The sequence below is a fragment of the Phoxinus phoxinus genome (assembly GCF_949152265.1).
Source record: "Phoxinus phoxinus genome assembly, chromosome: 20".
In the NCBI taxonomy this organism is placed as follows: Eukaryota; Metazoa; Chordata; class Actinopteri; order Cypriniformes; family Leuciscidae; genus Phoxinus; species Phoxinus phoxinus.
The window spans coordinates 30,269,100-30,291,434 of record NC_136895.1 but is presented as its reverse complement, the minus strand read 5'-3'; the positions used below and the strand labels follow the sequence as shown (position 1 = coordinate 30,291,434).

Below are 22,335 nucleotides of genomic sequence, written 5' to 3'. Positions count from 1 at the left end.
TGTGTGTCTGTCCCGCAGGGTCTCAGCGCCGTCACACAGGGAGATATGAAGGTGACGGACGACCTGATGGATGACGAGGAAGATGATGTGCACATCTCTGACGAGGAAGAGGACGAGCGCATGTCTCTGGCCTCAGACCTCGACTCCGACGACCTCGAGGAAATCGAGAACAAAGAGAGAGAGATCAAGGGAAAGATGCCAAAGAAGAAAAAGTACGGTTCTTATTGTGAATATATTGTGTTTTACTTTTTTTTTTTTTTTATAAATATATGAACTGTACATATATTTAAAACATTTACAATATATATCAAATCTAATAAAAAACAGTTAATATAAAAGCATAATATCAAAATCATATTTATATTGCTTTACATTTTTATTATACCTGTATGTATATTTATTTATTATTTTAACACATTTAATGTAAATATTTACATTTTATATGTATAAACTATTTATATCAAAATTATATTTATATTGTTATATTATTTTGTTAAAATCTCACTAAATATATTTTAAATACAATATATAATTAAAATTTATATATTTAAAACAACAAAATATAAAAATTATATATATATATATATATAATGTATGTCGATTAATTTAATTTAATAATATATTTAATATAAAACGTATTTATATGTAAACAATTAAAATATATATATATAAAAACTGCAATATAAATTACCTTTTTACAGTATAAATATTTTTATTGTATATGGTTATAGTATAAATATAATTTAAATACTTCTTGAAAATAAATAACTAGTAAAAACTTTACTTTTACTTAATTAAAAAAATAAATATGTTATATATATATATAATATTTATGTATATATATATTTTTTTAAAGTAAAAGTAAAGTTTTTACTTAAGTAAATAAATTTGTATTGCTTACATTGAAATACAATGTAATACATAAAATATATTTATATAGTTTACATTTTTTTGAATTTTTAATACATATAAAATATATAAAAGTCGATAACAAAATGTAAATACATTTACTTAACCTAAATATAAACTGCATTGTAAACTGTGTGTGGATATAATTAAAAATAAATGATAATATAAATTTAAAATTGTGTGTATTTTCATTGTAGCAGCAATTGTAAAGAATAAAATAAAATAAATAATCAGAAACTGGTTTGTTTGTAATATTTCACACATAAATGAATACAACATCTTGGTGTTTTATGAAAGAGAGATTTTTTTAAACAAAATGAAGATTAAATTAAACATTACAATGACACAATTTTCAAGTTCAAACTGATTCAAATTTGATATAAATTTTCCCCTGGGGGATTAATAAAGTAAATCAAATCAAAGTAAATCAAATCAAATTCTCAGTGTGTCGTTGATTAAGCACTTTTATTTTGGAGGGATTTCAGCGCTGTTTTTGTTTTTGCGTTTCCCGCAGAGTTTCGTTTGCCGCCGCGCAACAGGACGAAGCAGAAACCAACGGGAACGAGTTACTCGTCGAACTGGAAGGAAAAGACGAGAAGAAAGAGCGCGAGACCAACATGTGGTTCAGCAAGGTGCGAATCGCTCAGTTAGACTAATGCGAATCCCTAAAACCGGTTTAGGCCGGATTTTAACGATTAATTCTCCGCACAGGACATCTTTTCAGAGCTGGATCTGGACGACGACACAGACGCCATGAGTGAACTGAGGCAAACCCAGTTGCTGCAGTCTGGGAAGGGCAAAAAGAGGAAAGCGGAGGCGGAGCCTATCACACAGAAACAGGAAGTGGCCGCACCCAAACAGGAAGTGAAGAAGGCTAAAGACGACAGCGACTCCGATGACGACAGCAGCGATGATGATGGTGGTGATGATGAGAGGTGACGTTTATATATTCGTTTATATTAGCGCTAAGCAGAATCAATTACGTTCTCTAAAACAAAACAAAAATACGAACGTGTTTTTTTTTTTTTTTACAGGGAAATTGCGCAAATGAAACACGCCTCGGCGGCCGTCGGCACGAGAGGAGCGGCTGATGAGAACGAAGACTTTCAAGTTGTTCCTGTGGAAAAAACAAGTCAGTTCAGAATTATATTCAACATTTGACATCATCAGAGAATTATATTTACAACTCTCTGGTGCTCGTCGGTCATTTTTGACTGAATTTTATATTTTATTTTTGGAATGGTACGAAACTTGGTGAAGACACAAAAAGTCGAACAGGTTAAATTGTCCTGAGAAAAAATAGTCACACTTGTGTTCCTCGCGCTCAAAAATGAGCTCATTGGAAATTAATGGGTGATGAATTTCATCTAGTGGAAGCGTTTGGTACTACGGCTGAACAAAATCTTCTGCCTGGTTCAGATTACATCATTTTTTTGTCTGTTGCGATCGTCACGGTGTCAGATTACGCCGTTTTGACTCATAAAATCTTGTCGTGGACAAGAAACATGTCAGACTACACGCTGCTTTCCGACCAGCCATCGCGTGCCGTCTCGCACACTCACTCAGACACGCATGCTCACACACACACACACACACACACTCTCTCGCACGCTCACATACTCACTCGCTCACTCACTAGCGCTCACTCTCGCTCACTCACTAGCGCACACTCACTCACTCTCGCTCACTCACTAGCGCTCACTCTCGCTCACTCACTAGCGCACACTCACTCACTCTCGGTCACTCACTAGCGCTCACTCTCGCTCACTCACTAGCGCACACTCACTCACTCTCGGTCACTCACTAGCGCTCACTCTCGCTCACTCACTAGCGCACACTCACTCACTCTCGGTCACTCACTAGCGCTCACTCTCGCTCACTCACTAGCGCACACTCACTCACTCTCGGTCACTCACTAGCGCTCACTCTCGCTCACTCACTAGCGCTCACTCACTCTCGGTCACTCACTAGCGCACACTCACTAGCGCACACTCACTCACTAGCGCATACTCTCTCGCTCACTCACTAGCGCACACTCGCTCTCGCTCACTCACTAGCGCACACTCACTCACTCTCGGTCACTCACTAGCGCTCACTCTCGCTCACTCACTAGCGCACACTCACTCACTCTCGGTCACTCACTAGCGCTCACTCACTAGCGCACACTCACTAGCGCACACTCACTCACTAGCGCATACTCTCTCGCTCACTCACTAGCGCACACTCGCTCTCGCTCACTCACTAGCGCACACTCACTCACTCTCGGTCACTCACTAGCGCTCACTCTCGCTCACTCACTAGCGCACACTCACTCACTCTCGGTCACTCACTAGCGCTCACTCACTAGCGCACACTCACTCAGACACGCATGCTCACACACACACACACACTCTCTCGCACGCTCACATACTCACTCGCTCACTCACTAGCGCTCACTCTCGCTCACTCACTAGCGCACACTCACTCACTCTCGGTCACTCACTAGCGCTCACTCTCGCTCACTCACTAGCGCACACTCACTCACTCTCGGTCACTCACTAGCGCTCACTCTCGCTCACTCACTAGCGCACACTCACTCACTCTCGGTCACTCATTAGCGCACACTCACTAGCGCACACTCACTCACTAGCGCATACTCTCTCGCTCACTCACTAGCGCACACTCGCTCTCGCTCACTCACTAGCGCACACTCACTCACTCTCGGTCACTCACTAGCGCTCACTCTCGCTCACTCACTAGCGCACACTCACTCACTCTCGGTCACTCACTAGCGCTCACTCACTAGCGCACACTCACTCAGACACGCATGCTCACACACACACACACTCTCTCGCACGCTCACATACTCACTCGCTCACTCACTAGCGCTCACTCTCGCTCACTCACTAGCGCACACTCACTCACTCTCGGTCACTCACTAGCGCTCACTCTCGCTCACTCACTAGCGCACACTCACTCACTCTCGGTCACTCACTAGCGCTCACTCTCGCTCACTCACTAGCGCACACTCACTCACTCTCGGTCACTCACTAGCGCTCACTCTCGCTCACTCACTAGCGCACACTCACTCACTCTCGGTCACTCACTAGCGCTCACTCTCGCTCACTCACTAGCGCTCACTCACTCTCGGTCACTCACTAGCGCACACTCACTAGCGCACACTCACTCACTAGCGCATACTCTCTCGCTCACTCACTAGCGCACACTCGCTCTCGCTCACTCACTAGCGCACACTCACTCACTCTCGGTCACTCACTAGCGCTCACTCTCGCTCACTCACTAGCGCACACTCACTCACTCTCGGTCACTCACTAGCGCTCACTCACTAGCGCACACTCACTCAGACACGCATGCTCACACACACACACACTCTCTCGCACGCTCACATACTCACTCGCTCACTCACTAGCGCTCACTCTCGCTCACTCACTAGCGCACACTCACTCACTCTCGGTCACTCACTAGCGCTCACTCTCGCTCACTCACTAGCGCTCACTCTCGCTCACTCACTAGCGCACACTCACTCACTCTCGCTCACTCACTAGCGCTCACTCTCGCTCACTCACTAGCGCACACTCACTCACTCTCGCTCACTCACTAGCGCTCACTCTCGCTCACTCACTAGCGCACACTCACTCACTCTCGCTCACTCACTAGCGCTCACTCTCGCTCACTCACTAGCGCACACTCACTCACTCTCGGTCACTCACTAGCGCTCACTCACTAGCGCACACTCACTAGCGCACACTCACTCACTAGCGCATACTCTCTCGCTCACTCACTAGCGCACACTCGCTCTCGCTCATTCACTAGCTCTCGCTCACTCACTAGCGCACACTCACTCACTCTCGGTCACTCACTAGCGCTCACTCTCGCTCACTCACTAGCGCACACTCACTCACTAGCGCATACTCTCTCGCTCACTCACTAGCGCACACTCACTCACTCTCGGTCACTCACTAGCGCTCACTCTCGCTCACTCACTAGCGCACACTCACTCACTCTCGGTCACTCACTAGCGCTCACTCACTAGCGCACACTCACTAGCGCACACTCACTCACTAGCGCACACTCGCTCTCGCTCACTCACTCACTCTCGCTCACTCACTAGCGCACACTCGCTCTCGCTTACTCACTAGCTCTCGCTCACTCACTAGCGCACACACACTCACTCTCGCTCACTCACTAGCGCACACTCACTCGCTCTCGCTCACTCACTAGCGCACACTCGCTCTCGCTCACTCACTAGCGCACACACACTCACTCGCTCTCGCTCACTCACTAGCGCACACACACTCACTCGCTCTCGCTCACTCACTAGCGCACACTCACTCGCTCTCGCTCACTCACTAGCGCACACTCGCTCTCGCTCACTCACTAGCTCTCGCTCACTCACTAGAGCACACACACTCACTCACTCTCGCTCACTCACTAGCGCACGCTCACTCGTTCTCGCTCACTCACTAGCTCTCGCTCACTCACTAGCGCACGCTCACTCGTTCTCGCTCACTCACTAGCGCACACTCACTCACTCTCGCTCACTCACTAGAGCACACTCACTCACTCTCGCTCACTCACTAGCGCACGCTCACTCGTTCTCGCTCACTCACTAGCTCTCGCTCACTCACTAGCGCACACTCACTCGTTCTCGCTCACTCACTAGCTCTCGCTCACTCACTAGCGCACACTCACTCTCGCTCACTCACTAGCGCACACTCACTCGCTCACTCACTAGCTCTCGCTCACTCACTCGCTCACTCACTAGCGCTCACTCACTCACTAGCGCACACTTACTAGCGCACACTCACTAGCTCTCGCTCACTCACTAGCACTCGCTCACTCTCACTCACTCACTAGCGCTCACTCACTCACTAGCTCTCGCTCACTCACTAGCGCTCACTCACTCACTCGCTCTCGCTCTCTCACTAGCGCACACTCACTCGCTCTCGCTCTCTCACTAGCGCACACTCACTCGCTCTCGCTCTCTCACTAGCGCACACTCACTCGCTCTCGCTCACTCACTAGCGCACACTCACTCGCTCTCGCTCACTCACTAGCGCACACTCACTCGCTCTCGCTCACTCACTAGCTCTCGCTCACTCACTAGCGCACACTCACTAGCGCACACTCACTAGCTCTCGCTCACTCACTAGCACTCGCTCACTCACTAGCGCACACTCACTCGCTCTCGCTCACTCACTAGCGCTCACTCTCACTCACTCTCGCTCACTCACTAGCGCACACACTCACTCGCTCTCGCTCACTCACTAGCGCACACTCACTCACTAGCGCACACACTCACTAGCTCTCGCTCACTCACTAGCGCACACTCACTCTCTCTCGCTCACTCACTAGCTCTCGCTCACTCACTAGCGCTCACTCACTCACTCACTCACTAGCGCACACACTCACTCGCTCACTCACTAGCGCACACTCACTCGCTCTCGCTCACTCACTAGCTCTCGCTCACTCACTAGCGCACACTCACTCGCTCTCGCTCACTCACTAGCTCGCTCACTCACTAGCGCACACTCACTCGCTCTCGCTCACTCACTCGCTCTCGCTCACTCACTAGCGCACACACACTCACTCTCGTCGTGGAGGACTGGAAAAAAATAAAAAATGCTAGTCTTTTTGTCTTTTTGTCGTGATGTGGTGAAGCATCGCAGCTGTAAGCCGCGCTATATTGGTCCAATGGGGGTTTCCAGTAGCACGGGGAAGGAAACGCGTGTTCGAGTCTCTCCAGCGTTTTAAAGGAATTTTGGTTAAATAAGACACAGGTTCTCATATGCAATTATCTCGTTTTAATCTGACTCCATGAATTAAATAAAAGTTCAATGTGCAATAAGGTTATGTTTACACTTAAATAGTTACAACATGATGTAATGAGAATTTAAATCATTTGTACCCAACATAAATGTTACCTGAGAGAGAGAGAGAAAGAGAGAGAGAGAGGGAGAGAAAGAGAAAGAGAGAGAGCGAGAGGGAGAGGGAGAGAGCCCTCTCCCCAGCTTCGCATCCAAAGACAAGAGAGCGAAGAACATTTGCCGTCCTGTTTTGTCATCTCTCCCCCGACCATTTGCCCAACACCCCAGGTGAGACATTCAAAACTGACCAATCAGACCATCACAATTTCCTCCATTGTCCCAATCACTGCTATGCTGGAAATGTCTTAATGAAAAGAAAGTGTCTTTGTTGCATTGAAATAATCTTGGATTATTTCCAACCTTACAGTCCGCCGCTTGGCACCATTGGCAATACAGATGGAATTCAAAGGTGGCACAATGCAGAGAGACATACTTTCTGGTGTGTGCAGTTGTATCTTCAGACTTTTCGTCCAGGCTTTGTGGCAATAACAGTTTGTCAGTGTTCAGTCTTTGTTCATCATCCAGCCCTGCATGAGGAGGCTCCATCAAATGGTCTTTCACCGTTCATGGATGTGCAATTCATCCGTCACACCTCCACAAGAACAGGCACTGAATCTTGGAGCAAACGAGTGGGACAGCAATCTGGCAGCTGTGTCTTTCTGAACCAGGACACAGGACATAACTTCAGTAGCAGTGATCCTGTGATTTAAGAGAGCATCCAATACAACAAACAGCAAAAGTAGACATATGGCATTTGTCATTGGTCAACGGGTTGATATGGTCAGATTCAAATTTGTCTCTGGCAAAAAACCTTAAGTATTTAGGAACACGGTCAAGGGAGGACAAACGAAGATCAACAAGTTCTTACACTGTTTCAGGAAACACTCAAACAAATTTCATCATAACAAAACAACAAATGCTGGTTTTTAACCTCATTTCATGTAGAGTTTCTGTAAAATATTTAGTGTAACCCAAACGCAGAGATTCAGTTTAATCAATGTCCAAAAACATTATTGTAGGTCAAATGGTCAAAATACAAATATGCAAGGTGTATTCAATATTTCATGTAATATCAATAATAATATTCAATCAAAAATCATGAAGAAAATATATGTAATAATCATTGTTTGTTCAGTAATCTTCCAATGTAAGCCGCCTATGCAGATTTAAGAAGTGACTTTGGCACAATACAAGAATGGAGATCTTCCTTGTAAGTGTGTGTGTGTGTGTGTGTGTGTGTGTGTGTGTGTGTTTTTGTGTGTGTGTGTGTGTGTGTTTTTGGGTGTGTGTGTTTTTGTGTGTGTGTGTTTTTGTGTGTGTGTGTGTGTGTGTGTTTTTGGGTGTGTGTGTGGCTGGCTAAGTCACAGTCGATGACAGGGTTGAATTGTAATTTTTTTGTAATTGATTGAAGCGTTCACACTTCAGATCTAGTTTGTTTTTTATGATGTGTCTGTTATTAGAGGCATTGTTGAGAAATCATGGGCCCTATGATTTTCCAACCACACCAATAACAATCAGTTAAACATTTTGAATTTTAATAGCAGGTCTGCCTCTGCTTTAGAATTTGCATTATCAATTTGTGACTGTAGCCATGCATGTGTACGTTACAGTGTTTTCCCATGAGTCGGTAATGTTTACTGTCATCATGGGATCAGCTTTGCCATCCTATGTGTGTGAAGCTGTCTGGATCTGTTCAGTGTGATGATGGACAATAGATCATTAGTGAAGTGTCACTTTTGGGCTCTATGCCATCTTTATCTTCTTATGTGTAGTGTTCAGCGGTAAATGGAGGTGTGTGTTCAGTGTTCATGCCTAAGAGATGGGTGGAATCAAATATGATAATTGTGTTGTAAATTTGGATCCAGTTCTAACTGGGAGGCCACAGTTATGCAGTAGTGTTACTGTGATGTGTGAGTGGCCTCGAGTTGTCTTTTCACCCATCTCCCGAGTCTCAGGTTATGTTCTAACAATCTCGTCCTGCTTTGGTGCAGGTGGAGTCCGGCCTGTCCTGGCGTCCATCCTCCAAGGGATTTCAGTGTTAAAACCTGAAACAGAAACAAATGCCGAGAACCACAGTTAATTCAGATATTTTCAACAGTTTCAAATTTTTAATTCCTGTTTTCACATGAAACCGAGTTTCATTGACCAGGTCTAAATTGTTGCTGTTTCAGGACAATGTGTGACACCTAAAGCTGCTCTTGGTTCAGTCTTCACAGTCTGCTTGTGTCATGAGCATTAGAGATCCCAGTTCTGCTGGGGAAATCTTCTGGATTCATCAGAGTTTTTATCACTCATATTGTCATTTTAAGTTGCTCATTACAATCAGATCTGTGGGCAGAAATTTGTTCACCTGGATCGGTGTAGCCTGTTTTATGGTGTCATTCACACATTTTGTTAGTGCAGATATTATTATTATTTTTTTTTTTTTTTTACCTGCAAGAAACTGTGGTATCTGTCTGCTGTTTAGCATTTCACACCCACCTCGTAATTTTACTTCTCTGATCAGATTTCAGTTTTATTTGGCTGTTAACTGTGCCACACTTATTTGCAAATGTAAAAGCACATCCTCTGCCCTTTTGGCACTGGTTAACATCCCAATAGAATCTAATTCTAAAGACTGATGTCATACTTTTCCAATTAATGCCCTGTTTGGCGATTATAACACAATGTATATTAGAATTCGAGTTATAATACAATTATGTTATATTTAAAATAATATAAGGTAAATAATATTATTTCTGGTCTCTGGAACAACTTTGTTGTCAAAGTATTTGTTTTTTCAAAAGGCGATTATTTTTATCCGGCCCTTGCTCTGTACGTTCTCGTGTCAATACATTTGATTATGAAAAGATATTTGGTTCAGGCTGGTTGACAAAATATATATGTTCACCGTTTCTCTTTTTATATTTCAAATGCCTATTCTTTCATTTTTAGTCTCTTTGAGGACTACTTGAAGGCAAAATTACCATTTTAATGTTTAATTATTCTCTTTTGACTCTTTAATAATATTTTACCCGCTTAGACCAGGAAACTATGTCGCTTTGAGTTCCTTACCCAGTAGGTCTCCGGCACAAGTGGTCAGTCCTGAAGATCAAAAAGCTGAGGCAATGGCTACATATCTAGGATTTTGCTGTAATCCCTACATGCAACAATCAAAGATACATTCAGTAGCCCTCTCTTGTGTGTCCCTCGTGGAACTTAACTTAACCGTTTTACTTTAGTAGGTTTTGGCCACCATTAAAGACGCCAGTAGATTAACTTTACTTTTCTTTAATGGCTTTGGATTGGCCAAGCCCGTGATCTTTCACGTGCACTTACATAAGGTAACATTAAATTAGAACAGAGGTTGCGGAAGCGTCCATGCTAGATTAATCGACCAGCCTCTAACTGGCCCTAGACGGACTCACTCATCCTCTCACACAAGCAGCCAGCGAGCTTCTGATATCAGTATTTTAGCCGTCGCTAATCTCTGACTCGACATTGTGGTAACATACGAATCCGTTAATCTATTTGGGAAAAACAATCTCGGAGTAATTTAGAATTAATTCAAACGTAACAATGCATAAATTTTGTTCAAGATTCAGAGTTACTGAACCCTAATGCGAATATAGAGTTTGTTTAGGTTTAGTATAGGATATTAATGCTTTCAATGTAGTTTTGGGCCTACCGGTGGGCCGGCGACACAAAGGGTTAAGCGTTTGGAAGCAGCATGGCATTAGCATTTGCGTTAGCTTAGCCTAAAACAGATTTTTAGCCTGTAAATCATGTCATCCTATTTTTTCCAAACTTCTTTGCTTTTCATAAACAGTTCATCGACCTGCCTTTTTATTAATAAAATCACGCATTTTTCGATCGTTTACAAACTTAGATTTTTATTTCTGTTGTTTGCTCATTCTCTTCATGTGTTGCTGGTTTGTTTACAAGCCAATACAACAATGGCAAAGACATGCGTTGATTTTAAAACTTTTAGGGTTTATTTTTTCGGTTCTTCGTCGAGTTATTCATTATTTGGAAGATGTTATTCCAATTTTAGGTTTCGTCTCTTGTTGCTTAGGCAAACAAGGAGATCTTTCAAATCTATATAAGTGTTTTCATTCTTCATCTGCGCTGCCGCTGCTAATCTAATCACGTCCTCACACGTGTTTCTAGACAAAGAGATTTCCGACCCGTAACAATGCGAACATTTTCTTAAACACTTCTAAAAAGGTAGAAAAAGTTGACTTACCACAGCGGCGGAAGAAAGAGAAGATGTTCAAACCTCTGTGTTGATTTTAGATTCCATTTTTGCTGGAAAGATCTTTTTTCGCGGCTCGCGTTGTGCTTCGCGATCATGTCGGGGTCACCAATTTGTAAGCCGCGCTATATTGGTCCAATGGGGGTTTCCAGTAGCACGGGGAAGGAAACGCGTGTTCGAGTCTCTCCAGCGTTTTAAAGGAATTTTGGTTAAATAAGACACAGGTTCTCATATGCAATTATCTCGTTTTAATCTGACTCCATGAATTAAATAAAAGTTCAATGTGCAATAAGGTTATGTTTACACTTAAATAGTTACAACATGATGTAATGAGAATTTAAATCATTTGTACCCAACATAAATGTTACCTGAGAGAGAGAGAGAAAGAGAGAGAGAGAGGGAGAGAAAGAGAAAGAGAGAGAGCGAGAGGGAGAGGGAGAGAGCCCTCTCCCCAGCTTCGCATCCAAAGACAAGAGAGCGAAGAACATTTGCCGTCCTGTTTTGTCATCTCTCCCCCGACCATTTGCCCAACACCCCAGGTGAGACATTCAAAACTGACCAATCAGACCATCACAATTTCCTCCATTGTCCCAATCACTGCTATGCTGGAAATGTCTTAATGAAAAGAAAGTGTCTTTGTTGCATTGAAATAATCTTGGATTATTTCCAACCTTACACAGCCGCGGGTCGGTTGTCGTCCACTATGACACACACTACACGAGATGAAACGATCGAATCTTGCGTCCCGACGCCCGTTCTCATTTACGAATCCCCACGACACCCTACGTCACACGCACCGTGCCAAAATCAGCTAAAATCGTGTAATCTGATCCAGGCATTACTGGTAGCTCATTTTTATCAAGCTCAAATTTTGAACAACTTGTGTAGATTTGGACTTTTCCAAAATCCATACGACCGTTTGAACGATTTTCCCCAAATTCGAATCAGATCATCTTCAGACAATGGCGTAAATTTTTTACGGATTTTGTGTCGATAATCTAAACTATTTTCGTATACCGTCTCAATGAATTTGATGGCAAACTGCGTCTGAGGCTGTATCTCTGGAGAGATTTGACATATTGACACTAAATATGTAATTGTCACCCAACACTGATCACAACAGATCACTTTGGTGTTGGCGCCACCTATTGGTCAAAAGTAATTAGTTACGTTACAAGTGATTGAACTTAAAATCGTCTCCAAATGTCTTTACTCATTGTTTGAGTTGGTCTGACGCTCCTCCCCTTTATTTGTTGCTTGCAGCTATATTTAATTTGTGTAATAATTTTTTGTTTCGCAGATAAACGTGCTCGGATTCTTGACGCAGAGGGTTTGGCGCTCGGTGCTCAGATCGCCGCCTCCAAACGGAGAGTGCGAGACCTGGTCGACGGCTCCTTCCACAGGTGAGAGCGCAGACGTCGGTTAGCCGTTGCGTTAGCCGTGAGTTTCCGAGCTAATAAAGCCGTCTTCGTGCTGTTCTTGCAGGTATGCGAACTCTGAGGACATGACCGAAGTTCCCGCCTGGCTTTTTGACGATGAAAAGAAGCACCGGAAGAGACCTATTCCTGTCACCAAAGACATGGTGGAGGAGTACAAGCAGAAATGGCGGGAAATCAACGCCCGTCCAATCAAGCGCGTGGCGGAGGCCAAAGCCCGCAAGAAGAGACGGGTAAGAGTTAATCGAGGAGAGATGACGTGTGGCTTTCAGATAGGCGTGTTGAGACATTCATTTTTTTCATTATTTTTTAGCTTAATTTTTCAAGTTTTAAAGATTCTTGTTATATATAAAATCTTTTCTTATTTTCCACTTTTGATTTAATTTTGAATTATTAGGGCCCAAGCCTTGAAAAGGCGAAGGCCCTATAGAGCATCACAGTCCCGCCCACAGCCGGTGCCGGAAGTAAAAATTCAATACAATTTCTCCATAGACATTTGGGGTATAAGCCATAAAAACGTAACCATACATGGTAGACTTAAAACCAGCAACGGCTGTACTAAGCGATTGTATATGCTCATATAAACGCCAAAAGTTCATGGGGCACTAACCTTGATTTGAGATAAATGCCTTTTATTCGCGATGTCTTGGATAAGTACTTCATTACCCACAATCCTAAACAATCCCACAATCCCACAGTGATGCATCTGATTGGTGGATGTCGTGTAAACCCCGCGAAGGTCAGAGCGTTGCCATGGAAGCAGGATTCTAACAGTAGAGACCAGAGCCCGTCTACATTCTCTGGTAGAGACTTGAACGGACTGTTTTCTTTAGCGGAAGCCATATAAATAGTTTTTAAATCAGTACATTCCTTTTTAAATTAATATTTTGTGTCAAATAATTTATTTATTTGGTAGGTAGCCATGTAATAAGCGGGATAATGTATAGCGAGTTGGTTGTTATAGCGAATACAACTCCCTTCAGGCTTCGCTTCGGGCTCATAATCAGCCTTTCGCGAGTTGTATTCGCTATAACAACCTTTACATTATCCCTTACTTATCGTTCACTTTAGATAGGCTACTGTAGCCTTCATATGGTATGAGTCATATCAAGCATTTTATGATGCCACTGTCAAAACAATATTAAGCCTAGGCATACCTCTTCATGCATTTACTGAACATTTGTGTAATAATTCATGGCAAGTTAATAAACTGATTATGACGGTCCAAGAGCAGACCATGCACCGGTCCAAGCATCAGACCGGTGGCGCTGTGCATTTTCTGGTTTGCTGACCATCACTTTTTAATTTTCACTTGTTGTGGATATTAAGAAAATACATTAAATGTTATTACAATTAAGGATGAACTATAACATCATGAAAATGAGCATGGACCTCAACCTGTCCTGTCAGCAGAGTGTCCTGTGTCATAAAGGGCTTTGAAATAAACACACAAACTAACGTTACACACTGACTGAACACACGTGTGTTGATGACTGAGCTGCACCATGTTGCTAACGCTATCGTTAACCGCTTTCACACACGCACACAATATATTATTATTTTTATTTACACGATTAGTACTGAAATAACTGCTATTAACTACACATTTACTATATAAAATTCACTCAAAAGGCTCTTTTGCGGCTGTGGCTTCAGTCGACTTCAGTGAGGCGCGGTGGTTTATGGGATGAGTAGTTCCTTCGCTCGGAAATGAAAATATGTACACAGTCTTGTACCTTTGCCTTTTTTTGGATTTTCTCTTCGTTTTTTTACTCGAAATGATATGTTGTATGCTTATGAGTTCAGCCATAGCTGGTTATCCTCAGACATGCTCTAAAACTCTTTAGATACGGATTTTTCCAAAAGTCAATGGGAGAAATGAATGGGAAATTTACTTCCGGCACCAGAGCTCTCTCGGGCTGTGGGCGGGACTGTGATGCTCTATTGTTTTCCTCCGGATTATTAGGGCCCAAGCCTTGAAAAGGCGAAGGCCCTATTGTTTTCCTTCGGATTATTAGGGCCCAAGCCTTGAAAAGGCGAAGGCCCTATTGTTTTCCTTCGGATTATTATTTATTATTATTATTATTATTATTATTATTCTTTATTATTATTATTATTTTACTACCTTTTGGGCACTTTTGGGGGCCTTAACGTGCTCAAAAACTCTTGAAACTTTGCACAAATGTCAGAACCCGCGGCCATTAGGGCCGCGCTGAAGCTGGGACCCGGGCGTGGCAGGGGGGCTCGACAGCGCCCCCTGGAATGGGATTCAAACACTTGTCCGTATATCAAACACGCTTGCATGTAATAATATGAAACTCGGTACACATTTAGATATCATCGGGCCGGACAACTTTCGTGCTCTAAGTTTTACGCCAGCCCAACAGGAAGTCGGCTATTATGGGTTGTATGGAAACGCATGTTCTGGCATTTGAAACACTTCTCCAAGAGAATTCATCCGATGACCACGAAACTCGGTGTGCATGAAGCCAAGACATGGAGGATGATAAATTGCGAGGGGATTTTTGATATCTCGAACGGTTTGGCCGTGGTGAGGAAACAAATTAATGGCGAATATTGTAAACAGGAAGTGTGTTATAACATCCTCATACATAAATTGATCTTGATGAAACTTCAGCAGTGTGTTCGCTGTAAGAGGCCGATCACATGGATGTGACTATTGTGAGTCAAAGTTATAGCGCCACCAACTGGCAGCAGGAAGTGTGTCACTTTCAAAATGTCACTTTCGCCACCTTTAGTCAAAAATGGGGTATTAGTTTTACCTACAGTAACAAAAATCGGTATTTATATTTATCTCCCCGAGCCGGACAACTTTCTAATTTACAGTCATTAGCTCCGACCAACAGGAAGTCAGATATTTTGGTTTGAATGTGATTTGATGGGAATTTTGCCAGTCTCTCTCTCAGTGTCTGTGTGTGTGAGAGAGGAGGGGGGCTTTATTTTAACCCTTTCTCTGCTGTGTGGGACTTCTCGGGCACTTTTGGGGCCCTTAACGTGCTCGAAAACTCTTGAAACTTTGCACACAGGTCAGAACCTGCGGCCATCAGGGCCGGGCTGAAGCTGGTACCCGGGCGTGGCAGGGGGGCTCAACAGCGCCCCCTTTAACGGGGTCCGAAAACTTGGTCCATATATCAAACTGAATATTGCATGAATTAGTATGAAACTCGGTACACATATAGATCTCATCGGGCCGAACAACTTTCGTGCTCTAAGTTTTACGCCAGCCCAACAGGAAGTCGGCTATTATGGGTTGTATGAAAACGCACGCCCCTGGAATTTGATATACTCCTCTAAGAAATTTAATTTGATCTTCACCAAACTCGGTCAGCATGAAGTCAAGACATTGAGGATGCTAAATTGCGGACGGATTTTTGATATCTCGAACGGTTTGGCCGTGGCGAGGAAACAAATTTATGGCGAGAAAAGAGAAACACGATGTGTTATAACGTCTTCATACATTAATTGATCTTGATGAAACTTCAGCATTGTGCTCGCTGTAAGAGGCCCATCACATGGATGTAACTAATGTGAGTCAAAGTTATAGCGCCACCAACTGGCAGCAAGAAGTGTGTTACTTTCAAGATACTTTTGACTAAAGTGGTGGGGTTATTTTTACCTACAGTCACAAAACTCGGTCTGTATATTGTGCTTATCGATCCGGACAACTTTCTAATTTACAGTCATTAGCTCCGACCAACAGGAAGTCAGATATTTTGGTTTGAATGTGGTTTTGTCTCTCTCTGACAGAGTTCCCCCTGCCATTCTCTCTCTCTGTGTGTGTGTGTGTGTGTGTGTGTGTGTGTGTGGGGGGGGGGAGGGAGGGAGGGAGGGCACACTCACAGACAGCCCCCCCTTTTCTGTGTGTGTTTGGAGGGGAGCAGAAAGACTCACACTGATACAAGCTCTAAAGCAGACTTCTTCTCGACAGTCAAAGCGGGGTTACGTTATTTCCCGTCGTGCACAGGAACCCGAAAGGCAACGGGGTGGCGGCTTTTTATATATATATATATATATATATATATATATATATATATATATATATATATATATATATATATATAGCTGCAAGCAGCGATGGAGGGCCCAAGCCGGTGGCAGCGCCAGCCCGGTGCCTTTAGTGTAACTAAAGGCACCAGGGTGGCGGTGCCACCGGCTTGGGCCCGTAATCGCTGCTTGCAGCTATATATATATATATATATATATATATATATATATTTCTTCTTTATTATTTATTAGGGCCCAAGCCTTGAAAAGGCGAAGGCCCTATTGTTTTCCTCCGGATTATTCTTCTCTATTATTATTATATTACTACCTTTTGGGCACTTTTGGGGGCCTTAACGTGCTCAAAAACTCTTGAAACTTTGCACAAATGTCAGAACCCGCGGCCATTAGAGCCGGACTGAAGCTGGTACCCGGGCGTGGCAGGGGGGCTCGACAGCGCCCCCTGGAACGCGGTCCGAAAACTTGGTCCATAAATCAAACACGCTTGCGTGGAATAATATGAAACTCGGTACACTTATAGATCTCATCGGTTCATATATCCTTCGTGCTCTGACTTTTTACCCCAGCCCAACAGGAAGTCGGCTATTTGGCGTAGTTTAAAAAACACATGCAATGGAATTTAAAATACTCCTCCTAGAGAATTCAACCAATCACCACGAAACTCGGTCAGCATGAAGTCAAGACATGGAGGATGATAAATTGCGAGGGGATTTTTGATATCTCGAACGGTTTGGCCGTGGCGAGGAAACGAATTTATGGCGAATATTGGAAACAGGAAGTGTGTTATAACATCCTCATACATTAACTGATCTTGATGAAACTTCAGCAGTGTGTTCACTGTAAGAGGCCGATCACATGGATGTGACTATTGTGAGTCAAAGTTATAGCGCCACCAACTGGCAGCAGGAAGTGTGTCACTTTCAAAATGCTTTGAATTCACCCTCTTATTTTTACCCAATTTGCTTCAAACTTCATCTGTATAATGTAAACACACGGCAGATGTAGACCTGTGAAAGGATTATTGATATCTTAAATACTGTTGCCATGGCAACGCATCAAACTTTAATATTCTTTTTTAAAGTTTTTGAGACTCTTAGCATACTTGAAATTGCATGAAACTCGACAGACACTTTACATTTATTGCCTAGTACACTTGTGCAAAGTTTCAGAAACGGGCGTGGTAAGGGGCTCAGTAGCGCCACCTTTAGTCAAAAATGGGGTATTAGTTTTACCTACAGTAACAAAAATCGGTATCTATATTTATCTCCCCGAGCCGGACAACTTTCTAATTGACAGTCATTAGCTCCGACCAACAGGAAGTCAGATATTTTGGTTTGAATGTGATTTGATGGGAATTTTGCCAGTCTCTCTCAGTGTCTGTGTGTGTGTGTGAGGAGGGGGGCTTTATTTTAACCCTTTCTCTGCTGTGTGGGACTTCTCTGGCACTTTTGAGGGCCTTAACATGCTCGAAAACTCTTGAAATTTTGCACACAGGTCAGAACCCGCGGCCATCAGGGCCAGGCTGAAGCTGGTACCCGGGCGTGGCATGGGGGCTCGACAGCGCCCCCTGGAATGGGATTCGAACACTTGTCCATATATCAAACACGCTTGCATGAATAAGTATGAAACTCGGTACACATTTAGATATCATCGGGCCGAAAAACTTTCGTGCTCTAAGTTTTACGCCAGTCCAACAGGAAGTCGGCTATTATGGGCTGTATGAAAATGCATGCCCCTGGAATTTGATATACTCCTCCAAGAAAAATTATCCTATCGCCACCAAACTCAGTCAGCATGAAGTAAAGACATTGAGGACGCTAAATTGCGGACGGATTTTTGATATCTTGAACGGTTTGGCCGTGGCGAGGAAACGAAGTTATGGCGAGAAAAGAAAAACACAATGTTTTATAACGTCTTCATACATTTATTGAGCTTGATGAAACTTCAGCAGTGTGTTTGTTGTAAGAGGGCGATCACATGGATGTGACTATTATGAGTCAAAGTTATAGCGCCACCAACTGGCAGCAGGAAGTGTGTTACTTTCAAGATACTTTTGACTAAAGTGGGGGGGGGGGGGGGGGTATTTTTACCTACAGTCACAAAACTCGATCTGTATATTGTGCTTATCGATCCGGACAACTTTCTCATTTACAGTCATTAGCTCCGACCAACAGGAAGTCAGATATTTTGGTTTGAATGTGGTTTTGTCTCTCTCTGTGTGTGTCTCTGTGTTTGTCTCTCTCTGTGTGTGGGGAGGGAGGGAGGGCACACACACAGACAGCCCCCCCTTTTCTGTGTGTGTTTGGAGGGGAGCAGAAAGACTCACACTGATGTGCACAGGAACCCGAAAGGCAACGGGATGGCGGCTTTTTATATATATATATATAAATAAATATAGCTGCAAGCAGCGATGGAGGGCCCAAGCCGCTGGCAGCGCCAGCCCGGTGCCTTTAGTGTAACTAAAGGCACCAGGGTGGCGGTGCCACCGGCTTGGGCCCGTAATCGCTGCTTGCAGCTATATTTATTTATATATATATATATTTATTATTATTATTATTATTATATTACTACCTTTTGGGCACTTTTGGGGGCCTTAACGTGCTCAAAAACTCTTGAAACTTTGCACAAATGTCAGAACCCGCGGCCATTAGAGCCAGACTGAAGCTGGTACCCGGGCGTGGCAGGAGGGCTCGACAGCGCCCCCTGGAACGCGGTCCGAAAACTTGGTCCATAAATCAAACACGCTTGCGTGGAATAATATGAAACTCGGTACACTTATAGATCTCATCGGTTCATATATCCTTCGTGCTCTGACTTTTTACCCCAGCCCAACAGGAAGTCGGCTATTTGGCGTAGTTTAAAAAACACATGCAATGGAATTTAAAATACTCCTCCTAGACGATTTAACCAATCACCACGAAACTCGGTGTGCATGAAGTCAAGACATGGAGGATGAAAAATTGCCAGGGGATTTTTGATATCTCGAACGGTTTGGCCGTGGCGAGGAAACGAATTTATGGCGAATATTGGAAACAGGAAGTGTGTTATAACATCCTCATACATTAACTGATCTTGATGAAACTTCAGCAGTGTGTTCGCTGTAAGAGGCCGATCATATGGATGTGACTATTGTGAGTCAAAGTTATAGCGCCACCAACTGGCAGCAGGAAGTGTGTCACTTTCAAAATGCTTTGAATTCACCCTCTTATTTTTACCCGATTTGCTTCAAACTTTATGTGTATAATGTAAACACACGGCAGATGTAGACCTGTGAAAGAATTATTGATATCTTAAATACTGTTGCCATGGCAACGCTTTAAACTTTTATATTCTTTTTGGGTGCATTTGAGGCTCTTAACATGCTTCAAATTGCATGAAACTCAACATGCATATCAGATTTATTAGGTACTAGGCATGTGTGAAGTTTCAGAAACGGGCGCGGTGGAGGGGCTCAGTAGCGCCACCTTTAGTCAAAAATGGGGTATTAGTTTTACCTACAGTAACAAAAATCGGTATTTATATTTATCTCCCCGAGCCGGACAACTTTCTAATTTACAGTCATTAGCTCCGACCAACAGGAAGTCAGATATTTTGGTTTGAATGTGATTTGATGGGAATTTTGCCAGTCTCTCTCAGTGTCTGTGTGTGTGAGAGAGGAGGGGGGCTTTATTTTAACCCTTTCTCTGCTGTGTGGGACTTCTCGGGCACTTTTGGGGCCCTTAACGTGCTCGAAAACTCTTGAAACTTTGCACACAGGTCAGAACCTGCGGCCATCAGGGCTGGGCTGAAGCTGGTACCCGGGCGTGGCAGGGGAGCTCAACAGCGCCCCCTTGAACGTGGTCCGAAAAACTTGGTCCATATATCAAACACGTTTGCATGTAATAATATGAAACTCGGTACACATATAGATTTAATCGGGCCGAACAACTTTCGTGCTCTAAGTTTTACACCAGTCCAACAGGAAGTCGGCTATTATGGGCTGTATGAAAATGCATGCCCCTGGAATTTGATATACTCCTCCAAGAAAAATTATCCTATCGCCACCAAACTCGGTCAGCATGAAGTCAAGACATTGAGGACGCTAAATTGCGGACGGATTTTTGATATCTCGAACGGTTTGGCCGTGGCGAGGAAACGAAGTTATGGCGAGAAAAGAAAAACACAATGTGTTATAACGTCTTCATACATTAATTGATCTGGATGAAACTTCAGCAGTGTGTTTGTTGTAAGAGGGCGATCACATGGATGTGACTATTGTGAGTCAAAGTTATAGCGCCACCAACTGGCAGCAGGAAGTGTGTTACTTTCAAGATACTTTTGACTAAAGTGGGTGGGTTATTTTTACCTACAGTCACAAAACTCGGTCTGTATATTGTGCTTATCGATCCGGACAACTTTCTAATTTACAGTCATTAGCTCCGACCAACAGGAAGTCAGATATTTTGGTTTGAATGTGGTTTTGTCTCTCTCTGACAGAGTTCCCCCTGCCATTCTCTCTCTGTGTGTGTGTGTGTGTGTGTGTGTGTGGAGTGGGGGGGAGGGGAGGGAGAGAGGGCACACACACAGACAGCCCCCCCCCCCCCCCCTTTTCTGTGTGTGTTTGGAGGGGAGCAGAAAGACTCACACTAGAGTGCGGATCGGGCCAAATTTTTCAGTCCGAGCCCGGCCCGCGTCCGACAGAGCAGTAACCGAACCCGACCCGAGCCCGACAGGCATAAAGATATTTATGTTCGAGCCCGACCCGAGCCCGACAGTTAAAATCCCATTTTTTTCTCATACTAATGACAATTGTACGTTTTTTTGTGTGGAAAGCCCGCTTTTATTAAGCAACTGTAGGAAGGCAATCGGAAATGTCAACAGGACAAGCGCATCAGCGCGCGGAGCAACAAGCGCTCTTAACACCTGGCGCGCGCACATTATGCACGCGTTTCGTTGTCACGGCTACATAAACAAATGTCCGCACACAGGAAGACGGATGTTATGGTAATATTTTACATGTATTTTAATCACAAAAACGAACGTTTGCATCAAGTGAAAGCATCAGGCACATCGGCTACCTACATAATAAGCTGTTTTAAATTTAAAATGTTCAATGCCTTATCGCGCTGATGTGACCGAGCCCGACCCGAACCCGAACATCATTTCTAAATATCTGTCCGAACCCGGCCCGGCCCGTCGGGTACCGGCGGGTCTCGTCGGGCTCGGGTCGGGTATCCATCCTCTAACTCACACTGATGCAAGCTCTAAAGCAGACTTCTTCTCGACAGTCAAAGCGGGGTTACGTTATTGCCCGTCGTGCACAGGAACCCGAAAGGCAACGGGGGTGGCGGCTTTTTATATATATATATATATATATATATATATATATATATATATATATATATATATATATATATATATATATAAATAAATATAGCTGCAAGCAGCGATGGAGGGCCCAAGCCGGTGGCAGCGCCAGCCCGGTGCCTTTAGTGTAACTAAAGGCACCAGGGTGGCGGTGCCACCGGCTTGGGCCCGTAATCGCTGCTTGCAGCTATATTTAGGGCCCGAGCACCGATGGTGTGAGGACCCTCTTGGAATTGCTCTGTTTATTATTATTATTATTATTATTATTCTTCTTCTTCTTCTCCGCATTTAATTGCATTTTTGAGGGCCTAAACATGCACGAAAACTCACGAAAATTTGCACACGCGTCAGAACTGGCGAAAATTGACATCTGATATGCGTTTCAGAATTGGGCGGGGTAAAATGGCTCGATAGCGCCACCTATAAAGGTTCAACGGAGTGCGCCTCCCGCTACGTTTCACGTATGTGTACGAAATTCGGTACATACATGTAATGACCCAATACCTACAAAAAAGTCTCT

General features: G+C 43.8%; 1 protein-coding gene across 1 annotated transcript in view; it reads left to right on the top strand.

The window, feature by feature from the left end:
* ftsj3 (FtsJ RNA 2'-O-methyltransferase 3) overlaps positions 1-22,335 on the top strand; it is a 39,173-nt gene that overhangs the window by 11,273 nt on the left and 5,565 nt on the right. Inside the window, exons 13-18 of the mRNA XM_079592743.1 lie at positions 19-212; positions 1,424-1,541; positions 1,621-1,844; positions 1,944-2,041; positions 12,311-12,413; positions 12,496-12,679. Of these exons, the coding sequence (XP_079448869.1) occupies positions 19-212; positions 1,424-1,541; positions 1,621-1,844; positions 1,944-2,041; positions 12,311-12,413; positions 12,496-12,679 (921 nt within the window). The remainder of the gene's footprint in view (positions 1-18; positions 213-1,423; positions 1,542-1,620; positions 1,845-1,943; positions 2,042-12,310; positions 12,414-12,495; positions 12,680-22,335) is intronic.